Genomic DNA, 21,143 nt, shown 5'->3' on the forward strand with positions numbered 1-21,143 from the left:
GAATGGGATTATTTCACCAAAGCAGCCAATTCTCATGGTTTAGGTGTCAGCCAGTGTCACCCACCCTGCCCTGCTGGAGAAAAGCTGCTCCTGCTCACAGCTGGCCCAGCTGTGGCTCTGCCAGGCAGGGACTGGGGCAGAATTCCCTGCCCTGGGAGGGGCTGGGGCAGAATTCCCTGCCCTGGGAGGGACTGGGGCAGAATTCCCTGGCCAGGCAGGGACTGGGGCAGAATTCCCTGCCCAGGGAGGGACTGGGGCAGAATTCCCTGCCCTGGGAGGGGCTGGGGCAGAATTCCCTGCCCAGGCAGGGACTGGGGCAGAATTCCCTGCCCTGGGAGGGGCTGGGGCAGAATTCCCTGCCCTGGGAGGGACTGGGGCAGAATTCCCTGGCCAGGCAGGAACTGGGGCAGGTCTGGTGCTGCTCAGGCTGTGCCCAGCCAGGGCAGCTCCTCTGCAGTCAGCTCCTGTGACTCTGCTCTGCCTGGCAGCCCTGGGGGGGATTTTGGCTGCTCCCAAAAAGGAGCAAGGGCAGATTCCTTCCCCTGAGGCCCTGATCAGGTGTCTCTGTGCCTGCCCATGACCTTGGAGGCCGAGAGCTGTGGCCAGAGCTGGTGGCTGCAGTCCTTACCCCAGGGATTTATTCTTGCTATTTTTTCCGGACCTCTATTTATGTGCTCTGTAAGGAGATGTCGTGTTGGATCAGCAGACAGGGACCAGGTTACACTGTGCCTTGGGGGAATTACCTCTAGGATTTTCAAAGCAGCCCTTGGGATTTCATTTGGGATTCTGGGAAGGCCAGAGCTCTGCTCCAGGCAGGGTAAAGCCCCCTCAGTGATCTGCTTTAATGTCCAGTCACTCCCTGGAGCATTTCAAGGATCTTCAACTCATTACAAATTATTGATTTTTTTTTTTTCTTAATATGCTCTGATGTTTAAGTTTTCTTGCATGTTAAAATACAAGTAACTGCTAGAAATGGTTTTATTCTTTTTGGGTTTTCTAATAGAGGGAAGGAATTGATAAATTTTTTTTATAAGCAAGACAAGCTTGAGACTGTCTGGATGTGGGCAAAATCTCTTCACTTCTGTCTTGGCAGCCTTTAAAATAATTAGTTGTGATAAAGCATCACATTCCAAAAACATCCACCTCATAAACAAATATTTATCAAAGTTTGTTTGGGAATGAACTGGATATTCTGTGTGTCTTTTCCTCTATTCCATCTTTCAAATGTTCTTTCAGGGACAGAAAGTGATTTTTCTAGCAATGTGCCATCCTCTGTCACCACACTGGAATAATTTACCTGAATATATTATGTTTATGCTGTCTGTATCACTTTGACAAGCGCTGTATTTATTATAATCATTCTTATTTTCTTATGATTTTATTTATTTCCTAAATAAAGCTGACTAACTTAAGAAAGGCTTGGTGTTATTTTTGCTGTCAGAAAGGGAATTGAGCAGCTTGGAGATGTGATGATTTTGTTTGTTTGTTATAGAAAGAGCTGAGCTGTGCTGCACTTTCCTTCCTTGCTTTTTTCTTCCTTTCTTTCTGGGGAAGGAAAGAGCTGTGCTCAGGAGCTGCAGAAATGCCCAGAACATCTCTGGCCACTTCCCTCAAACCTGCCTAGCTGGGAGAGCACTTCCAGGCTCCTCAATAGAGCCCACAGAGAGAGCTCAGTTTAAAAAAAAAAAAAAAAAAAAGACGGATATGGATCAAATCCATGCTAAATAAACAGACACGAAACCCAATGCCCAGCGCTCCTCCTTTCCAAGGCACAGCTGGCAAAAAGCAGCCGAACCTCAGCCTGAGCTGCTCCGATGGTGATGGCAGGCACCCCTCGGACCCAAGGCTCTCTTCCGAGGGCATTTCCATCCCTGGGAAGGCTCCAGGAGCTCGGGCTGTCCCTGCCAGGCTCGGCCGGAGCTGGAGGAATCCACGGAGCCGCTTTCCAGGCGTGAGGCTCCGCTCCCTGCCCGGCTCCTCCTGGAAAGGGCTCCTCATTTTCATCTCGTTTTCATCTCCCGCACCTTCAGCCGCAAAAGTGTCTCGAGAAGGAAGTGGCTGACACTGAAAGGAGCTGGAATCGGGGCGATATCGAGAGCTCTCTGATCCAGCAAATCAGCTTTTTTTTTTTTTTTTTTTTTGGTCCAGATCAAACCAAAGGATGCAGGAAAAAATCACGTAGAATTTGAGGGAGTTCAATCAGCAGCGTTTGCTCTGTGTTTAACGGCCAGGTTGGCAAAAAGTCAAAATGCTCCTACAGCTATGGTCTGAAATAATCAAGGACAAGATTTGGAGGGAGAAAAAAAAAGGAAAAAAAGGGTTTTTTAATGGACTAAAGAAGCTGAAAAAAAAAAAAAACCAAGCAAATCTTTGGCTTATAAGCCCTTGCTCAGGACAGGGAAAGAACTCAAGCCTTGCACACGGTGGTTTGAGCTGATGGTGTTGGTCAGTCTGGGGGGGTTCAGTGGAGAGGTGGTTCAGAAAAAAGGGAAGAGAGGAGGAATGAGCAACTTTTGGGAGCCGCTTCTCTTGTCAGGGATGAAGTGACCGAGGAGTGGCCGCTCCTCCGGCTGGATGTGGCTCTCGGGAGCCCGGCTGGGTCGCCCAGCCCCGGGAGGCTCGGGGCCAGCGAGAGCCGCTCCTGCAGATCCCATCTCCACGCCAGGCCTGGAGCTCCGTGTTTGGGTTTCCATTCAATATTCCTCGGCTTCGGTCTCCAAGGCTACACGCCAACATCCAACCCCTCCTCCCACTCCTGTTTTCAAAGAAAGAAAAACACTGTGAAAAGAGGCTGCAACGATTTCTGGGCAGTTTTCAAAGCAGGGAGGCAGCGCTGGGAGCTGCTCTCCCTCCGCAGGCTCTGATCCAGCCCCTGCTCCATCCTGGTGCGAGCAGGAAAGCACCAGCAAGTGCAGGGTGAGGGCGAGCAATTAAAAGTTTTTAAGGAAAAAAAAAAAAAAGGGAGTTTAGAGTAGTTAACTACTCGGGACTTCATTCAAACCCTTCTGCAGAAGCTGGTTTTGTTTGGGAATTTCATAGCGGGGAAGGGGCCGGGAGCCTGTGCTGGAGGGTGTGGGGTTGCTGCCCTCACCTTTGCACCGATTTGGGGGCTCTCGTTCATTTCTCTTCCCTCGCTTACAGAATAATCTGATTTAAGGGCCGGGTACTCCTGCCCTGTCCCAGCACAGAGAGCAGGGCAGCCTTGGGTGCCAAACCAGCGCCCAGCTGCTCCAGCTGCTGTCACAGCCCCGCTCCAGCACCTGCCAGGGGCCACCATCCCACCAAGATGGGACAAAGAGATGCAGGGGATAGATAGATGGGTGTGCAGAGGAGGAAGAGGAGGATGAAGAGAGGGAAAAAGAGAAGGAGAAAGGAAGATGAGGAAGAGGAGGAGAAGGGCAGCACCCGGCAGCGCCCTGCAGTGCGATCTGACGCCAGGCTCTGCTGGATGCTGTGACAGAAGCACCTGCAAAGAAACCAGAGATAAATCTGGTTTATGTTGCTGTAATTATTCTGCTTCATTTCGGTTAGAAAATATAGGATACATCTCAAATTCTGTTTTTTGTTTTTTTCATTTTAGTTTGAGACTTTTGTCCCAGCGCAGTGTTCCCGTGCTCTTTGTCGGTGTGGAAAGGTTTCAGTCCGGTTCTCCCCGCGTACACCCCCGGTGAGCTCGATCCAGAGCTTGATTTCCGTGTCACACCATCCGCATTCCTGCGGCGAGCAACCAGCACGCTGCAAACATCAACCACGGGGCCGGGAGGAGGGTGCTGCTGCCCCGGTCCCCTCGGGGACAGGCTGCGACACGAACGCTGTCCCGGGACTGCAGCAATCCCTGCCATTTGGGGCAAACGCAGCGGCCCCAAGGCACGGAGAGAGGAGCGGGGTTTCTCCGAGGGCTGTGGGCAGGAGTTATTTTTATTTTAGTCCTGAGGTGAGTCACACTTATCCCGGTGTGACTCACGGGGAGCTGGGGCCCGGGGCTGGGTAGGGATGTGGCACGGCGTGGCACACATGGCACACACATGGCTCACACATGGCACACAGGGCACACACATGGCACACAGGGCACACACATGGCACACAGGGCACACAGGGCACACACATGGCACACCAATCTCCTTTCCTGTCCCCTCCGCAGGTGCAGCATCACACGGAGCACTCTGACACCAATGTTTAATGGGAAAGTTTGATGAAATAAACGATTCCCAAGTGGCGGGTGTTGGAAGGGAGGCTCAGCCCGTGCCGGGCCGCTCACCCCTGGCCCCCGGGAGCTGCTCACTTGCAGCCCAAGCTTTGTTGCACGTATGTTCTGAGCCCCGGCTCCTGGTGCTGCAGGAGCTCATCCATCACGGGCAGGAAAAGCCGTACGGACTCTGCTCGCGCTTGGCCCTGACCCGGCACTGGGAATCAGCTCTGCTATGGCCCGAGCAGCCTGGAAAACATTGCTTTTTCAGGATCGCTTTCCAACAAACAGCAAATCCTACACATTTCTTCTTGGCACAGACAGAAGCATTTTTACAGCGATTGATTTTCTCTGTGAGATTCAGAGAAAGGCTGAAAAGGCTGCTCCTGCTTCCAGGAATCCCGGCGAGCACAGGTCGTTCCCTGCCGGGACAATGCTCGCAGGCACTGCCCGCATCCCACCCCTCCCGCATCCCACCCGGGGCACCGGGGGAAGCCCTTTCCTGGCTCGGAGGGGACAGGCGGGAGGTCCCGCGTGTGGCAGAGGGTGGCGGTGCCTCTCCACGGGCGGTGGGTGCGTGGCAGACCCTGCGTGCCCCGTCCTGGCCCCGGGGATGCCGCCTGCGCTCTCCGGAGCACCGGGCAGGGCCGAGCCGGGATGTACCGAGCCGGGATGTGCCCCGCCCGTCCGGTCCGGTCGGTTCCTATCCATGCCAATCGGTCGCTGCGGGTGGGTCGGTGCCAGTCCGGTGGCTGCCGGTCCGTGTCACGCCAATGGGTCGATACCAGTCCGGTCCGGTTCGGTCCGTGCGGGTTCCCCCGGTGCCGCTGGCTGCCGTGCCGTGCCGGTCCGGCCCGTGCGGTGCCGGTGGGTGCCGCGGGGATGCGCTGCGCTGCGGTGGGACCGGACCCGTGGGAGGCGGCGGGGGCGGCCCCGCTAATTGCATAACCGGGACGTCAATGCCGGCGGGAGCGCGGGGGAAGCGCGGGAAGATGGCGCCCCGCGCCCGGCCCCCGCCGCGCCCCGCAGCCCCCCGGGCCCGCGCCCCGAGCGCCCGCTGAGCGCCCCGGGGGCACCGCGGTAAGGGCGGCCCCGGCCCCGCGCTCCGGGGACAGCGGGCGGGACGGGCGGACGGGCGGGCGGACGGACGGACAGACAGACGGCGCCGCGGCCGCCTTTGAATGAGCCAATGGCGGCGGGGCCGCGGCCGCGCTCGGGGCTGCCCGCGGCCACCCCCGGCAGGTGCCACCGGGACCGGGGCACAGGGCCGGGAGCTCCGGCCCCGCTGACCGGCACGGGAGAGGCGTGGGCGCTCCCACGCGTGTCCGGGGGGCCGGGGAGAGAGCGCGGAGCTGCGGGAGCCCCCGGGCAGGGAGCGGCGGGGGGGAGCGGAGGGAAGCGCGGGGATGTGCGGGAGCCCCGGGGGCGCGGAGCGGACGCGCTCCCACGCGGGGACCCGGCGGGCGCCGCTGTCGGGACGTGTCGCGGCTCGTGAGCGCCGGGTTTTGCCGTGAGTGCCATCGCTCTGCCCGTCCCGGGGCTCTCGGCGAGCGGGAGAATCCTCGTGGATGGCAGGGGCCGGGCAGAGGGGGCGATCCGCGGCGCCAAGACACGCGTGGTGCCGTGAGGCCACATGTGTGGCCGTGACGGGAGCCCCAAGGGGGGAAAAGTCCCTTTCAAGGCGTTTCTGTGGTGTCCATCGGGATCGCAGCTCTGCTGTGGGTGATTTCTTTGCCTCCTGCACCCCAAACCTCGTGGCGGTGACATTTGGCGGCCCGGGTTCGCTCGCTGTGGGTGGTGCTGGCACATCCCTACTTCTGCAGCAGTCCCGGTGGTTTGGGAGCCCACAAAACTGCGCGGAAATTATGATTTTAAAATCGCAGTCAATTTAAAGCTTTTATTCCTTATGTACCCCTTCCCAAAACTGAACCATGCGGACGTGTGGCGTGTCCCGGTGCTGTGGGAGCCTCTCGGGGGTTAATTCCCTCTTGTTCACCAGTAGCAAAAGTTTTGGCTGCTCCCTGGATTTCGTGGAAAGGAACCATCGGCTCTGTTCTGCAGTGTCCTGAGCCCCTGCTGGTGGGGCTGAACCACCTCCAGCCTCGGTTCTCCCAGGGAAAACGCTCAGGGATGCTGTGCCCGGCTGTGCCGGGAGGTGACAGCGTGTGTGTCCCCTGCAGGCTCTGCTGATGGAGAGCACGGAGCTGAGCCCGCTGATCCGGGATGTGTACGCGGCCGCCGGGCGCGCCCAGCAGGGCTCGGCGCGGAGGGGCAGCGGCTGCCGGGAGCTGATGGTCCGGCTGAGCGAGGGGCAGTACGTGCTGTGCCGATGGACAGACGGGCTCTACTACCTCGGCAAGATCAAGAGGGTAACGTGGGCACCCCCAGGGAACGGGAGAGCCCGCAGTGGTGCCAGTGCCAGCGGAGCCGGTGCCATTCCTTTGCTCAGGGGGTGTTGGCCTGGGCTGCCATGTCTCTTTGGGTAGCATGGCGTTTTGGGTTGACATCCTGCCCCGGGCTGTCACGCCCCAAACCTGACTGCCCGCAGCCCCGAGACACAGGATGAGGCACCGAGGAAAACAGGGAAGTGCTGGGAATGGGAGCTGACTCTCCACCGTTCTTCCTGCTCTCTTCTGGCAGGTGAGCGGCTCCAAGCAGAGCTGCCTCGTCACGTTTGAGGACAACTCCAAGTACTGGGTCCTCTGGAAGGACATTCAGCATGGTGAGTGTTGCCCCAGCCTCCCTTCCCCGCTGCCATGCTGTGGGACTCTCCCCGGCAGCACGGGGACGCGGCTGTGCCACCTCTGTCACCCTCGTCCCACAGCCGGTGTCCCGGGGGAGGAGCCCAAGTGCAGCATCTGCCTGGGGAAGAAGTCGGGCCCCAGGAACGAAATCCTCATCTGCGGGAAGTGCGGGCTGGGTGAGTGTGGGTGTCGCACCCCGGGCCTCTGCCGTGCCCACCCCCGGTCTCTGCCGTGCCCCCCCGGGCACGCTGATGCCGTGCCCTCCCGCAGGTTATCACCAGCAGTGCCACATCCCGGTGGCGAGTGGCGGCGAGGGCCCGCTGGGGACGCCGTGGTTCTGCCGCCGCTGCATTTTCGCCCTGGCCGTGCGGGTGAGTGGGGCTGCCCCGGGCTCCCGGCTCCTTGTGCTGCCCGTCCCTGGCACAGCGGGCCAGGACGTGGTGGCTGTGCCCGGGTGGCTGCGCTGACCCTGTCCATGTCTCTCCCACAGAAAGGCGGTGCCCTGAAGAAAGGAGCCATTGCCAGGACGCTGCAAGCCGTGAAGATGGTGCTGTCCTACAACCCCGAGCTGCTGGAGTGGGATTCTCCACACCGCACCAACCAGCAGCAGTGCTACTGCTACTGCGGGGGCCCCGGAGAGTAAGGGCCTGCCCGAGTGTCACGATGGGTTTTGTGGGGAGAAGGAAGATGGGATCAGGGCGGGGATGTCGTGCCTTTGCTCCCCGTGCTGCCTCTGCTGTCTGGGTCTGTGCTTGCACCAGAAACCCCAGTGAGGGACAGATTTCTCTCTCTGCCTGGGGTGTCTGTGTCTGGGGGGAACTGGGGCAGTGGCTGCCACACGCTGCCCTCACTGTCACCTCCTGTCCCCGCCCAGGTGGTACCTGAAGATGCTGCAGTGCTACCGCTGCCGGCAGTGGTTCCACGAAGCCTGTACCCAGTGCCTCAGCGACCCCATGATGTTTGGAGACCGGTATGACCCCTCTGGGCTTTGCTGAGACGCCTCCCCAGGGGGGACTCATGGACACATCCCAGCTGTGTGTCCCTCCCTGATCCTTCTGTCACTGACATGGATCAGTGGCCCTGTCCCATAGAGTCCCCACTCCTCCCAGCCTTGCTGTCACCGTTGGCACTGTCCCACCTGGCCCATCCTGGGCCCTGCATGGCTGTAGGATGATCCTCACTCCCAGCATTTCCCCTGATGTTTTCCAGGTTCTATGTGTTTTTCTGCTCTGTATGCAACCAGGGACCAGAATACATCAAGCGCCTGCCCTTGAGATGGTGAGAAATGGGCTCTGCCTGCTTTGGAATGTGCCCAGGTGGCTCTGGGACACCATCCCTGGAAGTGTTCAAACCAGGCTGGACGGGGCTTGGAGCAACCTGGTCTAGCAGGGATGATTTTTAAGCCCCTCTTCCACCACAAAGCGTTCTAGGATTGTGTGTTTGGTTTCCCCCAGCTGCAGGCAGTGTCCCACTTCTCCCCAAAGCTCCAGGGATGCTGTCCTGGCTGTGGCATCTGCTGGGATACACTCTGGGCTGAGTTGCTCCCCCTGTGTAGCGTGGGAAGGTTCCAGTGGTGGGTTTGGGAGGACCTGGGAGCTGTGGTGGCACTGGCAGAGCAAGGGCATGGTGGTGGCACCATCCTGCCAGGGCTGCTGACCCCATGCCCCTCTTTGCTGCAGGGTGGACATCGTTCATCTGGCCCTCTACAACCTGGGTGTGCAGAGCAAGAAGAAATACTTTGACTTCGAGGAGATCTTGGCCTTCGTGAACCACCACTGGGACCCTCTGCAGCTCGGGAAGGTACAAACACACCCCGGGCTTGGGCTGGAGTGAGAAATGTAACCCCAGCTTGTGCAGCACTCGGCATGGAGCTTAAACCCCTTCCTCTGTGCTGGGATTTCCCTTGTTGGAGTGTCCTGACACCTTTCCCAATGGGAGCTAGAGCTGGGAGATGCACTCACACCAAGGCGTGTTGGAAACTGTCCCCGGGGCAGGACTGGGCAGCTCCCCGAGGGTGGCAGTGCCAGACCCGGCTGGCTCTGCCAGGTCTTGGCTCCCTCCCTCCCTCCCCGAGCTCGGGCAGGAGCCGAAAGCCGGAGTTCGGGTTCCCCCGTCTGTTTGGATTTTGCATAACCACAGCGGGCACTGAGCCCTGCCTGCCCCCCTGTCCCGCAGCTCACGGGCACCCCCATCTCCGAGCGCGGCCCCCACCTCCTGAACGCCCTCAACAGCTACAAAAGCAGGTGAGTCCCGGGCCGTAGGGTGGGATGCAGGATGTCCCCGTGCCAGCCTGGCTGAGGGCTGTCCCTCCCCTCTGCCGCCCAGGTTTCTGTGTGGGAAGGAGATCAAAAAGAAGAAATGCATCTTCCGCCTGCGGATCCGCGTCCCCCCGAACCCCCCCAGCAAGGTTCTGCCGGAGAAAGCCCCCGGCGAGGGCGAGAGCAGCTCCTGTGAGCTGAAGAAAGGAGGAAAAAGCAAATATGCCCATAAGGACAGGTGAGTGTCCCCTTTTCCCCGGCCATTCCCGCAGCAGCCCCCTCCCCTGCCCGCGCCCCCCTCACGCCCTGTTTGCAGCCTCCAGCAGCAGAAGCGGCGAGCGCGGCGCAAGAGAGCCAAGTTCCTGCTGGAGGATGCCATTCCCAGCGTGAGTCCTTCGCCCCCTCCTCTCTGCAGCCAGCCAGGATTTGGCAGCCGCGGGGCACTGCCCAGCCCTGGGGCTGCCCGAAAGTTTTCCCCATTCCTGCGGGCAGGGAGAGCTCCTGGGGAGCTCTGGGGAGTGATGAATGCCCGGCCCAGGGCGCAGGGTGCCGGTGCCAGGTGTGGGCAGCACCCCTGTGCCAGGCAGTGAGGGGTGAGCTTGTTTTTGTGACAGAGTGACTTCACCTCGGCCTGGAGCACCAACCATCACCTGGCCAGCATCTTCGACTTCACGCTGGATGAGATCCAGAGCCTGAAAAGGTCCGTGCAGCTGGAGCAGGGGTGTGGGGGGCCAGGGCTGCTGCCTGTGCCAGGCTGGGGGTGATGCTGCATCCCAGCCTGTCCCATCCCACCCTATCCCGTCCACAGTGCCAGCTCAGGACAGACTTTCCTATCGGATGTGGACTCCACAGATGCCACCAGCACCTCAGGCTCGGCCACCACGAGCCTTTCCTACGAGTCCAGGTGAGGACTGTGCCCCTTGCCCCCTTCTGGAGGGGTCCTGGTGGCATGGCCAGGGGGGCGAGGGCCTGTGTCTCCCCTCTTCATGTCCCACCCTGGGGAGCTTTTCCTCCGTGTGTCCCAAAACGGCCTGGGGGTCCCAGAGTGGCACTTGCTGGGTGTGCAGGATCGGAGCCGTCGGTCCTTGCTGGGCTCCCCCAAATTCCCGGCGTGCTCCCTGCAGAAGCCAGCACGGGGAACGAGGGTGGGCGGGGGGGGGGGGGGAGCGACACTTTTTGGGTGCTGCCCTCACTCCTGCCCTGTGCCCTCCCCGGCAGCCGCAGGACCGTGGGCAGCCGCAAGCGCAAACTGGCAGTGCCAGCCTACGCCTCGGGGGCCAAGAGGAGAGGGGGCGAGCTGGGCGGGCGCCCGGTCGCCACCACCCCGGAGGGCAGCGAGGCGACGGCCGGCCCCGACCGCCCCGACGACGGCATCGACAGCCACACCTTCGAGAGCATCAGCGAGGACGATTCCTCGCTGTCCCACCTCAAATCCTCCATCAGCAGCTACTTCGGGGCCGCGGGCCGGCTGGTGTGCGGGGAGAAGTACCAGGTGCTGGCACGGCGGGTGACGCTGGAGGGGAAGGTGCAGTACCTGGTGGAGTGGGAAGGCACCACCCCTTACTGAGCCCCGCCAGCCCCAAAACCTCTCCCGGAGCCAAAGCAGAGGAGCTGGGGCTGCTGGGGAAGCCCGTGAGGCACAGGAGAGGTGCTGGTGCCTCCCCCCGGCAATCTCGGCGGGTGGAGGCAGCGCCCAGGCCGGCAGTGCTGCCAGGAATGGAACCCGAAGCCCCGACACTCTTGTTTTTTTTAATGTTAACAATTTTTAGTTCCTTGGCTGTGTTTATGCAGTGATGGAGCCCGGTGCTGGTCAGAGCAGTGACGGGGTCTGGCCCTTCCAGAAGAGTCCCCCTGGCACAGCTGGAGCAGCTGCTTGGGGGGCACCCCACACCCTGCTCACACAGAGGGACCTCGGCCTGTGCCTGGCACAGCTCGGCTCATCCCGGTGTCCCAGCCTGACTGAGCAGCCTCGAGGGGGTCCTGCTGCCAAAACACGAACCCCTCCTCATCCCTGGGCTCCCACAGCTCATCCCATGGTGCCCATGGGAAACTGGGGACAGCTCTTGGGGTTTTCCACCTCATCCTGAAGAAGAAGATTACGAATCAATTCATTAAAGGAATGTGGTTTGTTTTATATGAGAGGAAAATGCCCCCAAACCAGTCCACACGTGGCTGTTGCAGCCATGGGGCAGATGTGCTCTCACCCCACAACGTGGACTGTTTGTGGTGCTGCACCAGCTTCATTTCCCTGTTCTGACAATCATGATCTTGGAAGAAATTATCCAAAAAATCCTCCTTTGCCTTAAAACCACCATGGACACTTCACAGACTGGAGCCCAAGGCCTTTGTTTCTACAGGAATCTTCATCCCAAATGTGCCAAACCAGCAGACAAACCAAAAAAGGCTGAAGAGGACAGTGGGGGCAGGGGGCAGGGGCTGTACCAGGGTCCCTGTGGCCATCCCTGTGACCTCCTGGCTGTGCCTCTCTCGTGGTGATGTTTGTGAGCACTGGGCTTGATTTGTCTGCAGGAGAGGAGGAGCAGCCCCCTCCTTTAACAAAGCAATACTGCCAGCTTGGGCAGGAGCAGAGCAGTTTTTAAAAAAGATTCCAATATCAGATAGATGTGTTAGATTTTTTTTCTTTTAGAGAGAGAGAGAGAGATATTTTTAATGTGCCCCTCATCTCTCCCCCATCCCACCCTGGCCATCCCATGGGATGGAGGGTGGGCCATGCTGGGCTGTGGGGTCCTGTCCAGCAGCAGACCCTGTCCTGTCCTACCTGTGCTTGTGGGATCTCATTTGGAGCAGAGTGTCCTTGTCCTTTTGGGAGAGATGCTGCCAGATCCCCTCCATCCCTGGCAGGGAGGGGTCCAGCAGCTGGAGAACTCCCTGTCCTGCCTTAGCTTTGTCCTTGAAGGATCACTTCAAATATTTTCCCTTTCTTAGTGCCTATGGAGCCCTTCCAAGGGGCTGCCAAGAGCTGTGCCAGGGCTGAGCAGGGTAATGCCTGTGGGATGTGCCAATGGACATCACACTTGTGGAAGCACCCACAGGATGTGGCCCTGGCTCCTCTCTGCTCCCTCTCTGTCCCCTCTCCTCTCCTGGCTTCTTGCAGAGAATTGAATGTGGAGCCTTTAAAAGTATTTTTGTTGCAGAGTATATTTTGCATTCGCTGTAATAGAGATTATAACAACTCTGTGCACCTTCTGATTTCTGAGTTCAGGTTGCTGCTTGTAAGCAACTCTCGTTATACCCAAGTTGTAATTAATATGTCTGATGTACAATTAAAAAGTGGGGTTTTTTTCAACATCACTGTTCTTTTGTAGTGTGAGGATTATTGAGTTGGGATGCCCAGTGCCCACCACGGGCAGCTGGTGCTGCTGGGTTGTGTTCTGTGCCAGCTGGGGTGGGCAAGCCCAGGACAGGCCTTGGCTCCTGCCCAGCTGAGACCACGAGACTCTGCCCAGGTAAGAAACGCTCCTGTTTATTCCCTTCCCAGTCACATAAATAACACAAAAACCAGAAGTTACACCCTAGAAACCATGAACATAAGGATCTTTTTACAAGGTTCAGCTTGGCTGGGTAGAAAGGCTCAGGTGGGGGTAGGGATGCAGGACTCGTGGTCCTGCTGGCACTTGTGTTCCCTGAGCTGGCTGTGGATGTTCCCCAGCTCTCTGTGACAGGCCAGACCCTGCTGCTCGCGGCTCCTGCTGAATCCTTGCGGCGTTTGCTGCTGTTTTCTGCTTCCTTGGATTCCGCAGGGCTCCAGCAGCTGCCGGCAGGGGCAGGGTGTCACATCCTGCAGCCTCCGGGCAGGGCGGGGCGGGATGCGGGGACAGGACGGCTTCAGGGCTGCCTGTGGGGACACATGGGCACTGCAGGGGCTGCCAGGCCACGGCTCCCAGCTGGAATTCGCTGCTGACAGAGTGTCCTGACAGGAGCCATCTCCGCGTATCCTCACCCGCAGCTTTTGGGGCAGGCAGCCCTTCCCCAGCAGCGGCTCCGGGCTGCTCACAGCTCCCGGGACAGGCCAGGGAGGGGAAGTTTCCCAATCCCAAGCTCCTGTGTCACAGCAAACCCGAGAAGGTAAAAGCTGCAGGGTCCCGGTCTCCCCAAAAACGAGCCGCACTCAGCGCTCCTCAGTGCCGGGGGACGTTCTCGTCTATCCACTTGAGGTAGAGAGGGTTTCCTTGGTCGATGGGCAGGCTGATGATCTCGGGGATTTCAAAGGGATGGATGGATCTAAAGTGGAAACAGGCGCGGCGGAGGAGCGGAGTGAGCTCCAGCCCCAGCCCTGCCCCGCGCCCTCCCGCACTTCAAAGCACCCGCAGCTTCTTTCTGCCACGTGGGAATTCCGCTTTGAGTCCGGCCTTTACCACACACTGCCGGGGGCCTGGCCCAAAGCTGAGTGTGCTCCCCCCTCGGGAAATGCAGGAAATCCTGTCAGGGAATAATAACCTGTGTGAGGAGGAGAATCCCTCCTCGAATCCAGCATGGAGAGCTGGGTGAAGCCCAGCAGTTGATATTCCTGACACCTTTTCCTTTTTGCTGATGCCATCTCTGTTTTTTTTCTGGCTTGTAAGATACAGCAGGAGCACTTAACCCCCCTGGGTGGGATGGGGCTCAAGGAACTCCCAAAGCTGGAGCAGGAGGTGACAGCCTACCTTGGATGGGACACCCAGTGCTCCTGTGGGGCCAGAGACTCACCTGACGTAGTTGGACAATTCTCCTATTTTGGACGTCCTTGTTTTCACCAACTGTGGAGAGTAAAAAACCAAAACAAACCCCAAGGGAGATGTGAAGGGATGGAGGGACCCTGATGTGCAGTTCCATGGTCCCCACCCAGCACAGCCAGGGGTGTGACAGGAGCTCTTTCCAACTCCCTCAGCTTCCCTGGGGGATGTTCCCAAACCCAGCAGGTTGGTGCCACCGTCCCCAAACCTCCCTGCAGCCCCTGTCAGCTGGGGCTGTCTGCAACAGGGATTTTTGTCATGTAGGGAATGACCACTCACCAGAAGTATTTCAGTGGATTCTTCCAGTTCTCCTTTCCAGAAATACCTGGATTTAAAAGAAAAGCAGCATCAGCAAATCCAGCTCTGGCTGCAGCCATGCCAACCCTCGGGTTATTTTCCCTGCTTGGTGCTTTTTGCACGTGGCCATTTCTTTACAAAGTGGCTCAAGAAGCATTGCTGGCCCCAAAACTGCTGAGCACACGAGTGAGCACCCCAGATTATGGGGTGCTTATTATTATGGGGTGCAGATTATGGACCAGAGCCTCCTCCAGAGAATTTACCCAGGGGGACTGGCAGGACAAATTCTCTGGGACGGGGGTGTCCCGTGGTGGTGGCCACGCTCTGCAGGGATGGTGGCTGGGAGGCTGAGCTTTCTTCCTCTCTTTCCCTGCAGGAGAGGAGCTGCACTTCTCATGAGTCAGATGTGACCTTTCAAAACATTTCTGCTGCCAGGAGCCCGTCCTGATCTCATCTGCCTGCAGGGCTCCTGCTCGAGGAGGGCTCGGAGGCGTCTCCTGAGCGGGGCACGGAGCAGAATCCAGCTGGAGCTGCCAGGGCTGGGCAGGAGCAGCTCTGCTCCTGCTCCCGGGGTTTGTAGGAAATGATGGATAAGGGGAAGAAGGGCATTGCTGGATACGGGGTTGCAGGGAGCACCTCCTGAGGGAAGCTGTGGTGGGATCTGCTCCTCACTCCTGCCAGGGTGTTTCTGTGAGGAAAAGCTGGTTTGGGGCTTTGCTCTTGAAGCTCTGTAACAAGTGCAGTCCCTTTGCATGGACAGCTGAGGACACCTGCAGAGCAGGGCTGGGCCTGTTCCAAGGTCAAACCTGATGTTCTTCCTGCCTGAAAAAGCTGCTTAATTTCGTAAAGGCCTTTTCTGGTCTCTATATTGGCTGCATTTTAGAGCCTCTAATAACAGGCACCATGTCCTCAGGACCATCAACCCGAAATTGCTGGATGTCTGTGTAGCCAAGTAACCAATAAATGAATGATCCCCATGGGCAGTCAGAGCATCTGCACTCCTCAATAAGCCCTGAGCACGGTGAGACTCATCCCCATCATCTGCAACAACAAACAGACCCAGCAGCCTTCTGGAAACTGAGGCCTGTGTCCATGCCCTCCTTCCCTCCCTGCAGAGCCCAGGTTTGCCTCCTCCCTTGGGGAATATCCAGCCCCACTCACAAGGCCGAGCTCTTGGGCAGGATGTTCACGTAGGCAGCCAGTTTCTTATCCATGATGGCCCTGGGGGAGACAGGAGGGCAGTCAGTGCCAGCCCAGCTCAGTGCTCACCCCCAGCCTCGGGGACAGTCCCTTGTGCTGCCCCAGGACTGGCAGCAGCAGCTTTGACATTGGAGACATGGAATTTTGGGTTACTTATTACCCTGAGAAAACAGAGGCAAAGGTGAACTTTGGCTGGAGATACTTCAGACCAAGCCCTCCTGGCAGGGCCCTGTGCTGAGGGGGGATTTTGGGTGCTGCTCCTGGCCTGGAGGATCCTGCCCAGTGCCAGCCCTGTGCCCCTCTGGCTGTGGGACTGAACCGTGGGACCACAAGAACCCAGGGAAGGATGGGGAGGGGTTTGTCTGCCACTGTCCAGCTGTGCCCCTTCCTCCCAAATGTGCAGCATTTAAAATTAACAACATCAAGGTTTTCCAACCCAAAATGTCCTAGAAATCTGAAGCCCAGATAAATTCCTTCCCTCTGGCTGCCTCCATGAGTTGTGGGCTGGTTTGTTATTGCAGAGCTGCTCAGGGTGAAGTGACACTTCAGTGATTACAGAGCACTGAAGCAATCTCAGGGAGGATTTTCAGAAGAAAAGGGGCACATGTTGTGTTTTGTGAGCAGAGCAGTGCCTGGCCCTTCTCATGGAGGTGGCAGCAGTCCCTTCAGGCAGGGCACCAGTGACCCCACCTTTGGCTTGGGGGGGACCATGGCTGGAGAGGAGAAGCAGCCCAGGAGGCTCAGGCTTGTTTGCTCTCACCATGTGTAGGCAGTTCCAGGCATTTAATGCTCGTGGAGCATCTTGAGTTAATCTTTAGACCAACAGAGTGCAGCAGCACGAGCAGAGCCACCCCTGCTGTGCCTGTCGTGTCACACATGGCATAAATCAGTTTGGATTTGCTGCCTGCAACTTGCAAGTCCCTTTAGCACAGGAACCTTTTGGTTTTGGTGCTCTGTCTCAATAAATTGAGATCCTGAACTTTGTCCCAGCAAGCTGAGCAGCAGCGAGAGGCCACCAGGGGAACAGAGAACATTGTAAAGAGCTGAATGTGACCTGTGGAAAATGTCTGCATAATGCATGATAGCTTTGGGTTGGGCACTTAACTGTGTGTTTCTTTGTCTGTGCCTCACTCTGGGCCCTGAAGTGAGACAGATTAAATATTAATAAGCAGAAAGGCAAAGGAAATGATAAGCACAAATCTAAGGTGGCAGTGGGGACTGGTGGGGTGCTGGGCAAGTTGGGTGAGGTGCAGTGGCCACAGCACTCAGCCAAGGGCGTCAGCTCCTCCCAGGACAGGCAAGAAGGTCTTGACATGCTGAATTCTACCTGCAAAAGCTTGAACCCCCTTTGCTTAAATCAGTGGAAAATTTCCTTGCAGGCTGATCTGAGTGAGTGCTCCACTGAGCAGTGCAAAGGAAGAATAAATACAACAGCACAGGAAAAAGGAATGGGGGGAAATGAGTGTAGAAGCCGTGTGTCATCCCCTGCAACCTCATTGCTCCCAATTCCAGAACAAAGGAATAATTACTCCACCAGTAAAACCACAACCAAAGTAGACATATCTCAGCGAGGGGGAGTGATTTATCTCCTCTCCCTTCCCTGCAAGATGAGGAACAAAGAGTGGAAAGCATTTGCAAAGCTGTTGGGATGAGGCATTTTCAGGAACTGAGGCTCTTTTCACCAGGTACAGTCGCTCCTTTTTTTTTTTTTAGGAGACATCGAGCAGTGCAGACATAATTCTATTTGAATTTCTTAATACAGATGCAGTATTTAAGATGACACAAACTCCCTTTCAGTAGCCTGTCAGTTCCTGAACATGTTTGGGAGCATTTTGCTGGAGATGGAGGGGTTTTGGCAGCAGCAGGGCAGCAGGAAAACAGCGCAGGAGGTGTTGCAGGAAACTTCACGGTCCATCATAAACACTTCCCCAGTCAACACGGGTTCAGTTCTTTGAACAGAACATCCATTGAGTCAGGGACTGACAGGAAAAAAAACTCTGCATGCAAATATCATGCAGAGTATCTCATATATTAAAATAGGAGAAGGAGAAAATCGAGGGAAAGCCCTCATTCCCTGAAGTTTGCCTGGTGAGCAGAGTGGCACCTCACGAATGTTTGTTGTGGACCCCTTTGATGCTTCCTTTATTTTCAGTCAGAGCACTGTGCTTTTTCCCTCTCTATAAATATCCCTCCTGGCATTTTGTTGTCTGTGTTGTTCCAGAGAGGAATGAAGACTGTGGCAGATCAGAGAACATCAAGCTGGAGTTTAATCCATCTGAGAACCCAGAAATTCCGGGTCATGAAAATGGGTCTTGAAAATGCAAGGCAGTGAAATAAACAGAGAATTATTGCTGTTACCGTGGCATTGACTTCAGAGGCAAATGTCAGCTTTCCTTGGGGCAGAGCAGCTCTTGGCAAGGGGGTGTGATACAGAGTCAGTGGAAAGGAGCACAGCTTGGGTTTGGGCTGGGAGGGAACTGAAATTTTATGTCCCTCCACTCTCTGCCATGAGCAGGAACACCTTCCACAATCCCAGGGTGCTCTAAACCCCATCCAACCTGGCCTTGGACACTTCCAGGGATCCAGGGGCAGCTGGAGCTGCTCTGGGCACCCTGTGCCAGGGCCTCACCCCCCTGGAAATGCAAAGTACAGCAGGACAAGGAGATATTCAGCTTTATTGCGGCTTTGGAAGCCCTGAAGGCAGGGAATGTGGCCGTACCTGGCGATGTCCCTGGCGATCTGCTCGTTGAGGCAGTTGATGAAGGCAATGGAGTGTGTCCCTGGGATGTAGCTGCCAGTGACAGCAGAGTGCAGGTGCAGAGCCAGGCCCTGGAGCAGGGGGTACATCAGCACCAGCAGGGTCAGCACCTCGGAGACAACACCAGGGGTGATGGGAGGTGAAATGCTGCACTTGGGAGAACAGAATTCACATTGCCCGTGCCTTGAGGGGCTTCTCTCAACATTGCAGGAACCGGCAACTTAATTAAATTGGATTGAATTAAGGTGAGAACCTGCTCCTAGGGGGATTAATTCCCCTCCAAAAGGACCAATCTGGTGCTCAGGGCAGGAGAGGGGCAGGTCTGAGGCTGGATCAGCCCAGGAGTGCCCAGACTAACAGGGGTTACAGACCCAACCACAGCAGCCAGGACTGGTTTTTCTGAAGAAAGGAGGTAAGACATGGAATGTCTTGGTTTGTAGTGCAAAAAAGAGCAAGAAGGGAATGGCTCCCACACCCAGCACATCTGTCCTGCTCAGGACATGTCTGTAGCCATCCTTTAGCCGTGTGCCAGGGCTGAGGTGTGTCCATCCCTCCGAGAAATGGGGGCACGGGACCCTCTGCCTCCCTGGGGAATTTCCATCCTGCCCTGCCAGGTTATTGTGCTCTCCCACCCAGACCACGCTGCAGCCTCACAGCCTGGCTTCAAAACAAGTTTGGAATTAATCTCATCTGAATTATCTGCTGCTAAAATCACAGTGAATTCTGTGGAGCACAGAAATCTCAGTGTGCCCAGCCCAGATCTGCACGAACACCAAAGCTCTGCCCTCGGCCTGGCACAGCAGCAGCAACAAGTGGGGTTTGCTGGGCAGGAGCTGCTATTCCTGGCAAGCCCCTTCTCTGCTGTTTGTGCTCACAAGCCATCAACAGCCTCCCAAAAATATATCACGATCCCAGTGGGGATGCTGTGGAAATGGGGAGGTTAATTTGGAGTGCTGAGGAGCAGCTGAAGGATGGTGCCATTCTGGGCTGCAGTGCTTTCCCTTTGTCTTTTGTTTTGTTTTTGATAGAAACAGCATCTGGCTCTGATTCAGCTACAGTGATTTTTAAAAATGCTTAGAAGACTAAGAATATGTTCCTTTTTCCCCACTATTTCCACCCTCATTTGTCCTGTGAAAAACCTGCCATTACAGCACTAATGTAAAAATCTCTCATTTTAAAAAAAAAATTATTTTTTAAAATGGAATTAAAAATCACTCTTGCCACCACAAAGCCAGGAGTTCCTTCCCATTTGGAAAATGACTGATGTGCTGTATTGCTTGTCTCCTCTTTCCCAATCCATTTGAGGAAATATTCTTTGTTACCACGAGACTTCTCATCATAATTTTTAGAGCTCCTTCTGCGCTCTTTTGTTCCCACTAAGCCATTTAACAAACATTATACAACAAATCCCAGAAGCTACTCAGTGACTTACAAGCCAAACAGAGATGTGCTGGTGTACCTATTTTTCCAGATTAAAATGTAATCATGCTCCTTGCTCAGGAAAAAAAAAAAACAAACATCCAACCTGTTCAGTCTGCTGATCATTAATCTTCTTGTAAGATGTTCGTGCATGTGATGAGGAAATCCCCAGGATCACTTGTGATTGAATATTGGTACAAACATTAACTCTATCTTGGTTTTTTTTCTGGTTTTCCTCCCCCTTTTTTTATGAAAAGGAAGATTTCCCCCCTTTTTCTTTCCAGAATACTTGTATTAGCCAAAAGATGGTACAAAAGAGGAGTGAGACGTCAGGATTCCTGCCTGATAAACTCATGATTGCCAAAATACTGAAGTGAACCAAACTGCAAACACCCCTGTGAGGATTTAAGGACTTCACTGAAAAGCATCAAGCAGCAAAATGCCCGTTTAGTGCAGAGACTGAGGTTTCTGCAACATTTCTTTTGGCTTTGGTGAACTAAAACCAACCTTAGGTTTAGAATCACCATGCCAAGACTTTTTGCCTAGTTTTGATGAGATTCTGTTAAAAAACCCCAACTGAACGACACCACCTGAAGACAACTTGTGGTGATGCTGAGTGTAAGAAAACTCGAAAATTTGCTTTTCTCCCAGCAGATCCAGGCAGTGCACCCCTCCTGCACGATGGCTTTGGAGGGAGGTTTGCTAACAAAGGTACAGACAGGTATTTCCATGGTTGCTTGGTGTGGGTTGGTGTCTGCTGTGCTCCTCAGGGAGTGTCCTGTGTCCTGCATCCCCATCCCAGCCCTGTGTCCATCCTATCCCTGTGTCCATCCTCATCCTATCCCCGTGTCCATCCCATTCCTGTGTCCATCCCCATCCCAGCCCTGTGTCCATCCTATCCCTGTGTCCATCCCCATCCCAGCCCTGTGTCCATCCTATCCCTGTGTCCATCCTCATCCCAGTCCCGTGTCCATCCTATCCCTGTGTCCATCCTATCCCTGTGTCCATCCTCATCCCAGTCCCGTGTCCATCCTATCCCCGTGTCCATCCTCATCCTATCCCCGTGTCCATCCCATTCCTGTGTCCATCTCCATCCCAGCCCCGTGTCCATCCCAGTCCCATCCCCATCCCAGCCCTGTGTCCATCCCAGCCCTGCGTCCATCCTAACCCTGTGTCCATCCAGTCCCATGTCCATCCCAGCCATGTCCCCATCCCATCCCCGTGTCCATCCCCATCCCATCTCCGTTCCCACCCCTCCCCGTGCCCGCCGCAGTCCCGAGCTCGCACTCACCAGCAGCACGGTGCCGCGGCCGGGCCGGGGGCAGCCCTGGGCGGCGGGGGGCAGCGGGCAGCGCTGGCTCAGCCCCTCCATGGCCCTTCACCTGCTCTGCCCGAGCCGGGAGCGCTGCCTGGACAGGCGGCACTGACTCCTCCTCCCCCTCCTTCTACTCCTCCTCCTCCTCCTCCTCTCCTTCCTCCCCGCTGGTGCCCGCCCGCTGCGGGACAAGGGACAGCGCGGTGTCCCCGCTGCCACCCGCAGCCTGTGCA

At 56.6% G+C, this 21,143-nt stretch overlaps 2 protein-coding genes and 1 long non-coding RNA gene across 4 annotated transcripts; 1 reads left to right on the top strand and 2 right to left on the bottom strand.

The window, feature by feature from the left end:
• Positions 1-1,197: 1,197 nt before the first annotated feature.
• On the bottom strand, positions 1,198-5,093 carry LOC148221409 (uncharacterized). The gene is made up of 2 exons (XR_015808082.1): positions 3,092-5,093; positions 1,198-2,755 (listed from the first exon to the last, which is right to left on the bottom strand). It is a non-coding gene; the product is annotated as an uncharacterized LOC148221409 (long non-coding RNA).
• Positions 5,094-5,864: 771 nt separating this feature from the next.
• Positions 5,865-12,500, top strand: PHF19 (PHD finger protein 19). The gene is made up of 14 exons (XM_014880011.2): positions 5,865-6,555; positions 6,827-6,908; positions 7,011-7,106; positions 7,201-7,301; positions 7,421-7,569; positions 7,805-7,900; positions 8,140-8,208; positions 8,610-8,730; positions 9,106-9,173; positions 9,256-9,426; positions 9,505-9,574; positions 9,803-9,888; positions 9,997-10,092; positions 10,407-12,500. Exons 1-14 carry the CDS (start codon positions 6,376-6,378, stop codon positions 10,753-10,755), a joined length of 1,734 nt encoding a protein of 577 aa, XP_014735497.2. The 5' UTR covers positions 5,865-6,375; the 3' UTR covers positions 10,756-12,500.
• Positions 11,838-21,027, bottom strand: CUTA (cutA divalent cation tolerance homolog). Of its 2 annotated transcripts, XM_014880121.2 has the most exons (6): positions 20,887-21,027; positions 18,138-18,286; positions 15,380-15,439; positions 14,201-14,246; positions 13,896-13,945; positions 11,838-13,430 (listed from the first exon to the last, which is right to left on the bottom strand). In XM_014880121.2, the coding sequence occupies exons 1-6, from the start codon at positions 20,965-20,967 to the stop codon at positions 13,328-13,330; spliced, it is 489 nt and encodes a 162-aa protein (XP_014735607.1). In that variant the 5' UTR covers positions 20,968-21,027; the 3' UTR covers positions 11,838-13,327. The 2 variants fall into 2 exon arrangements, with proteins under 2 accessions (XP_014735607.1, XP_088033453.1); XM_088177327.1 differs by lacking the exon at positions 15,380-15,439 and having other exon boundaries at positions 20,887-21,020.
• Between the last annotated feature and the right edge of the window lie 116 nt (positions 21,028-21,143).

This window comes from Sturnus vulgaris, chromosome 22 (genome assembly GCF_052056855.1).
Source record: "Sturnus vulgaris isolate bStuVul1 chromosome 22, bStuVul1.hap1, whole genome shotgun sequence".
NCBI lineage: Eukaryota > Metazoa > Chordata > Aves > Passeriformes > Sturnidae > Sturnus > Sturnus vulgaris.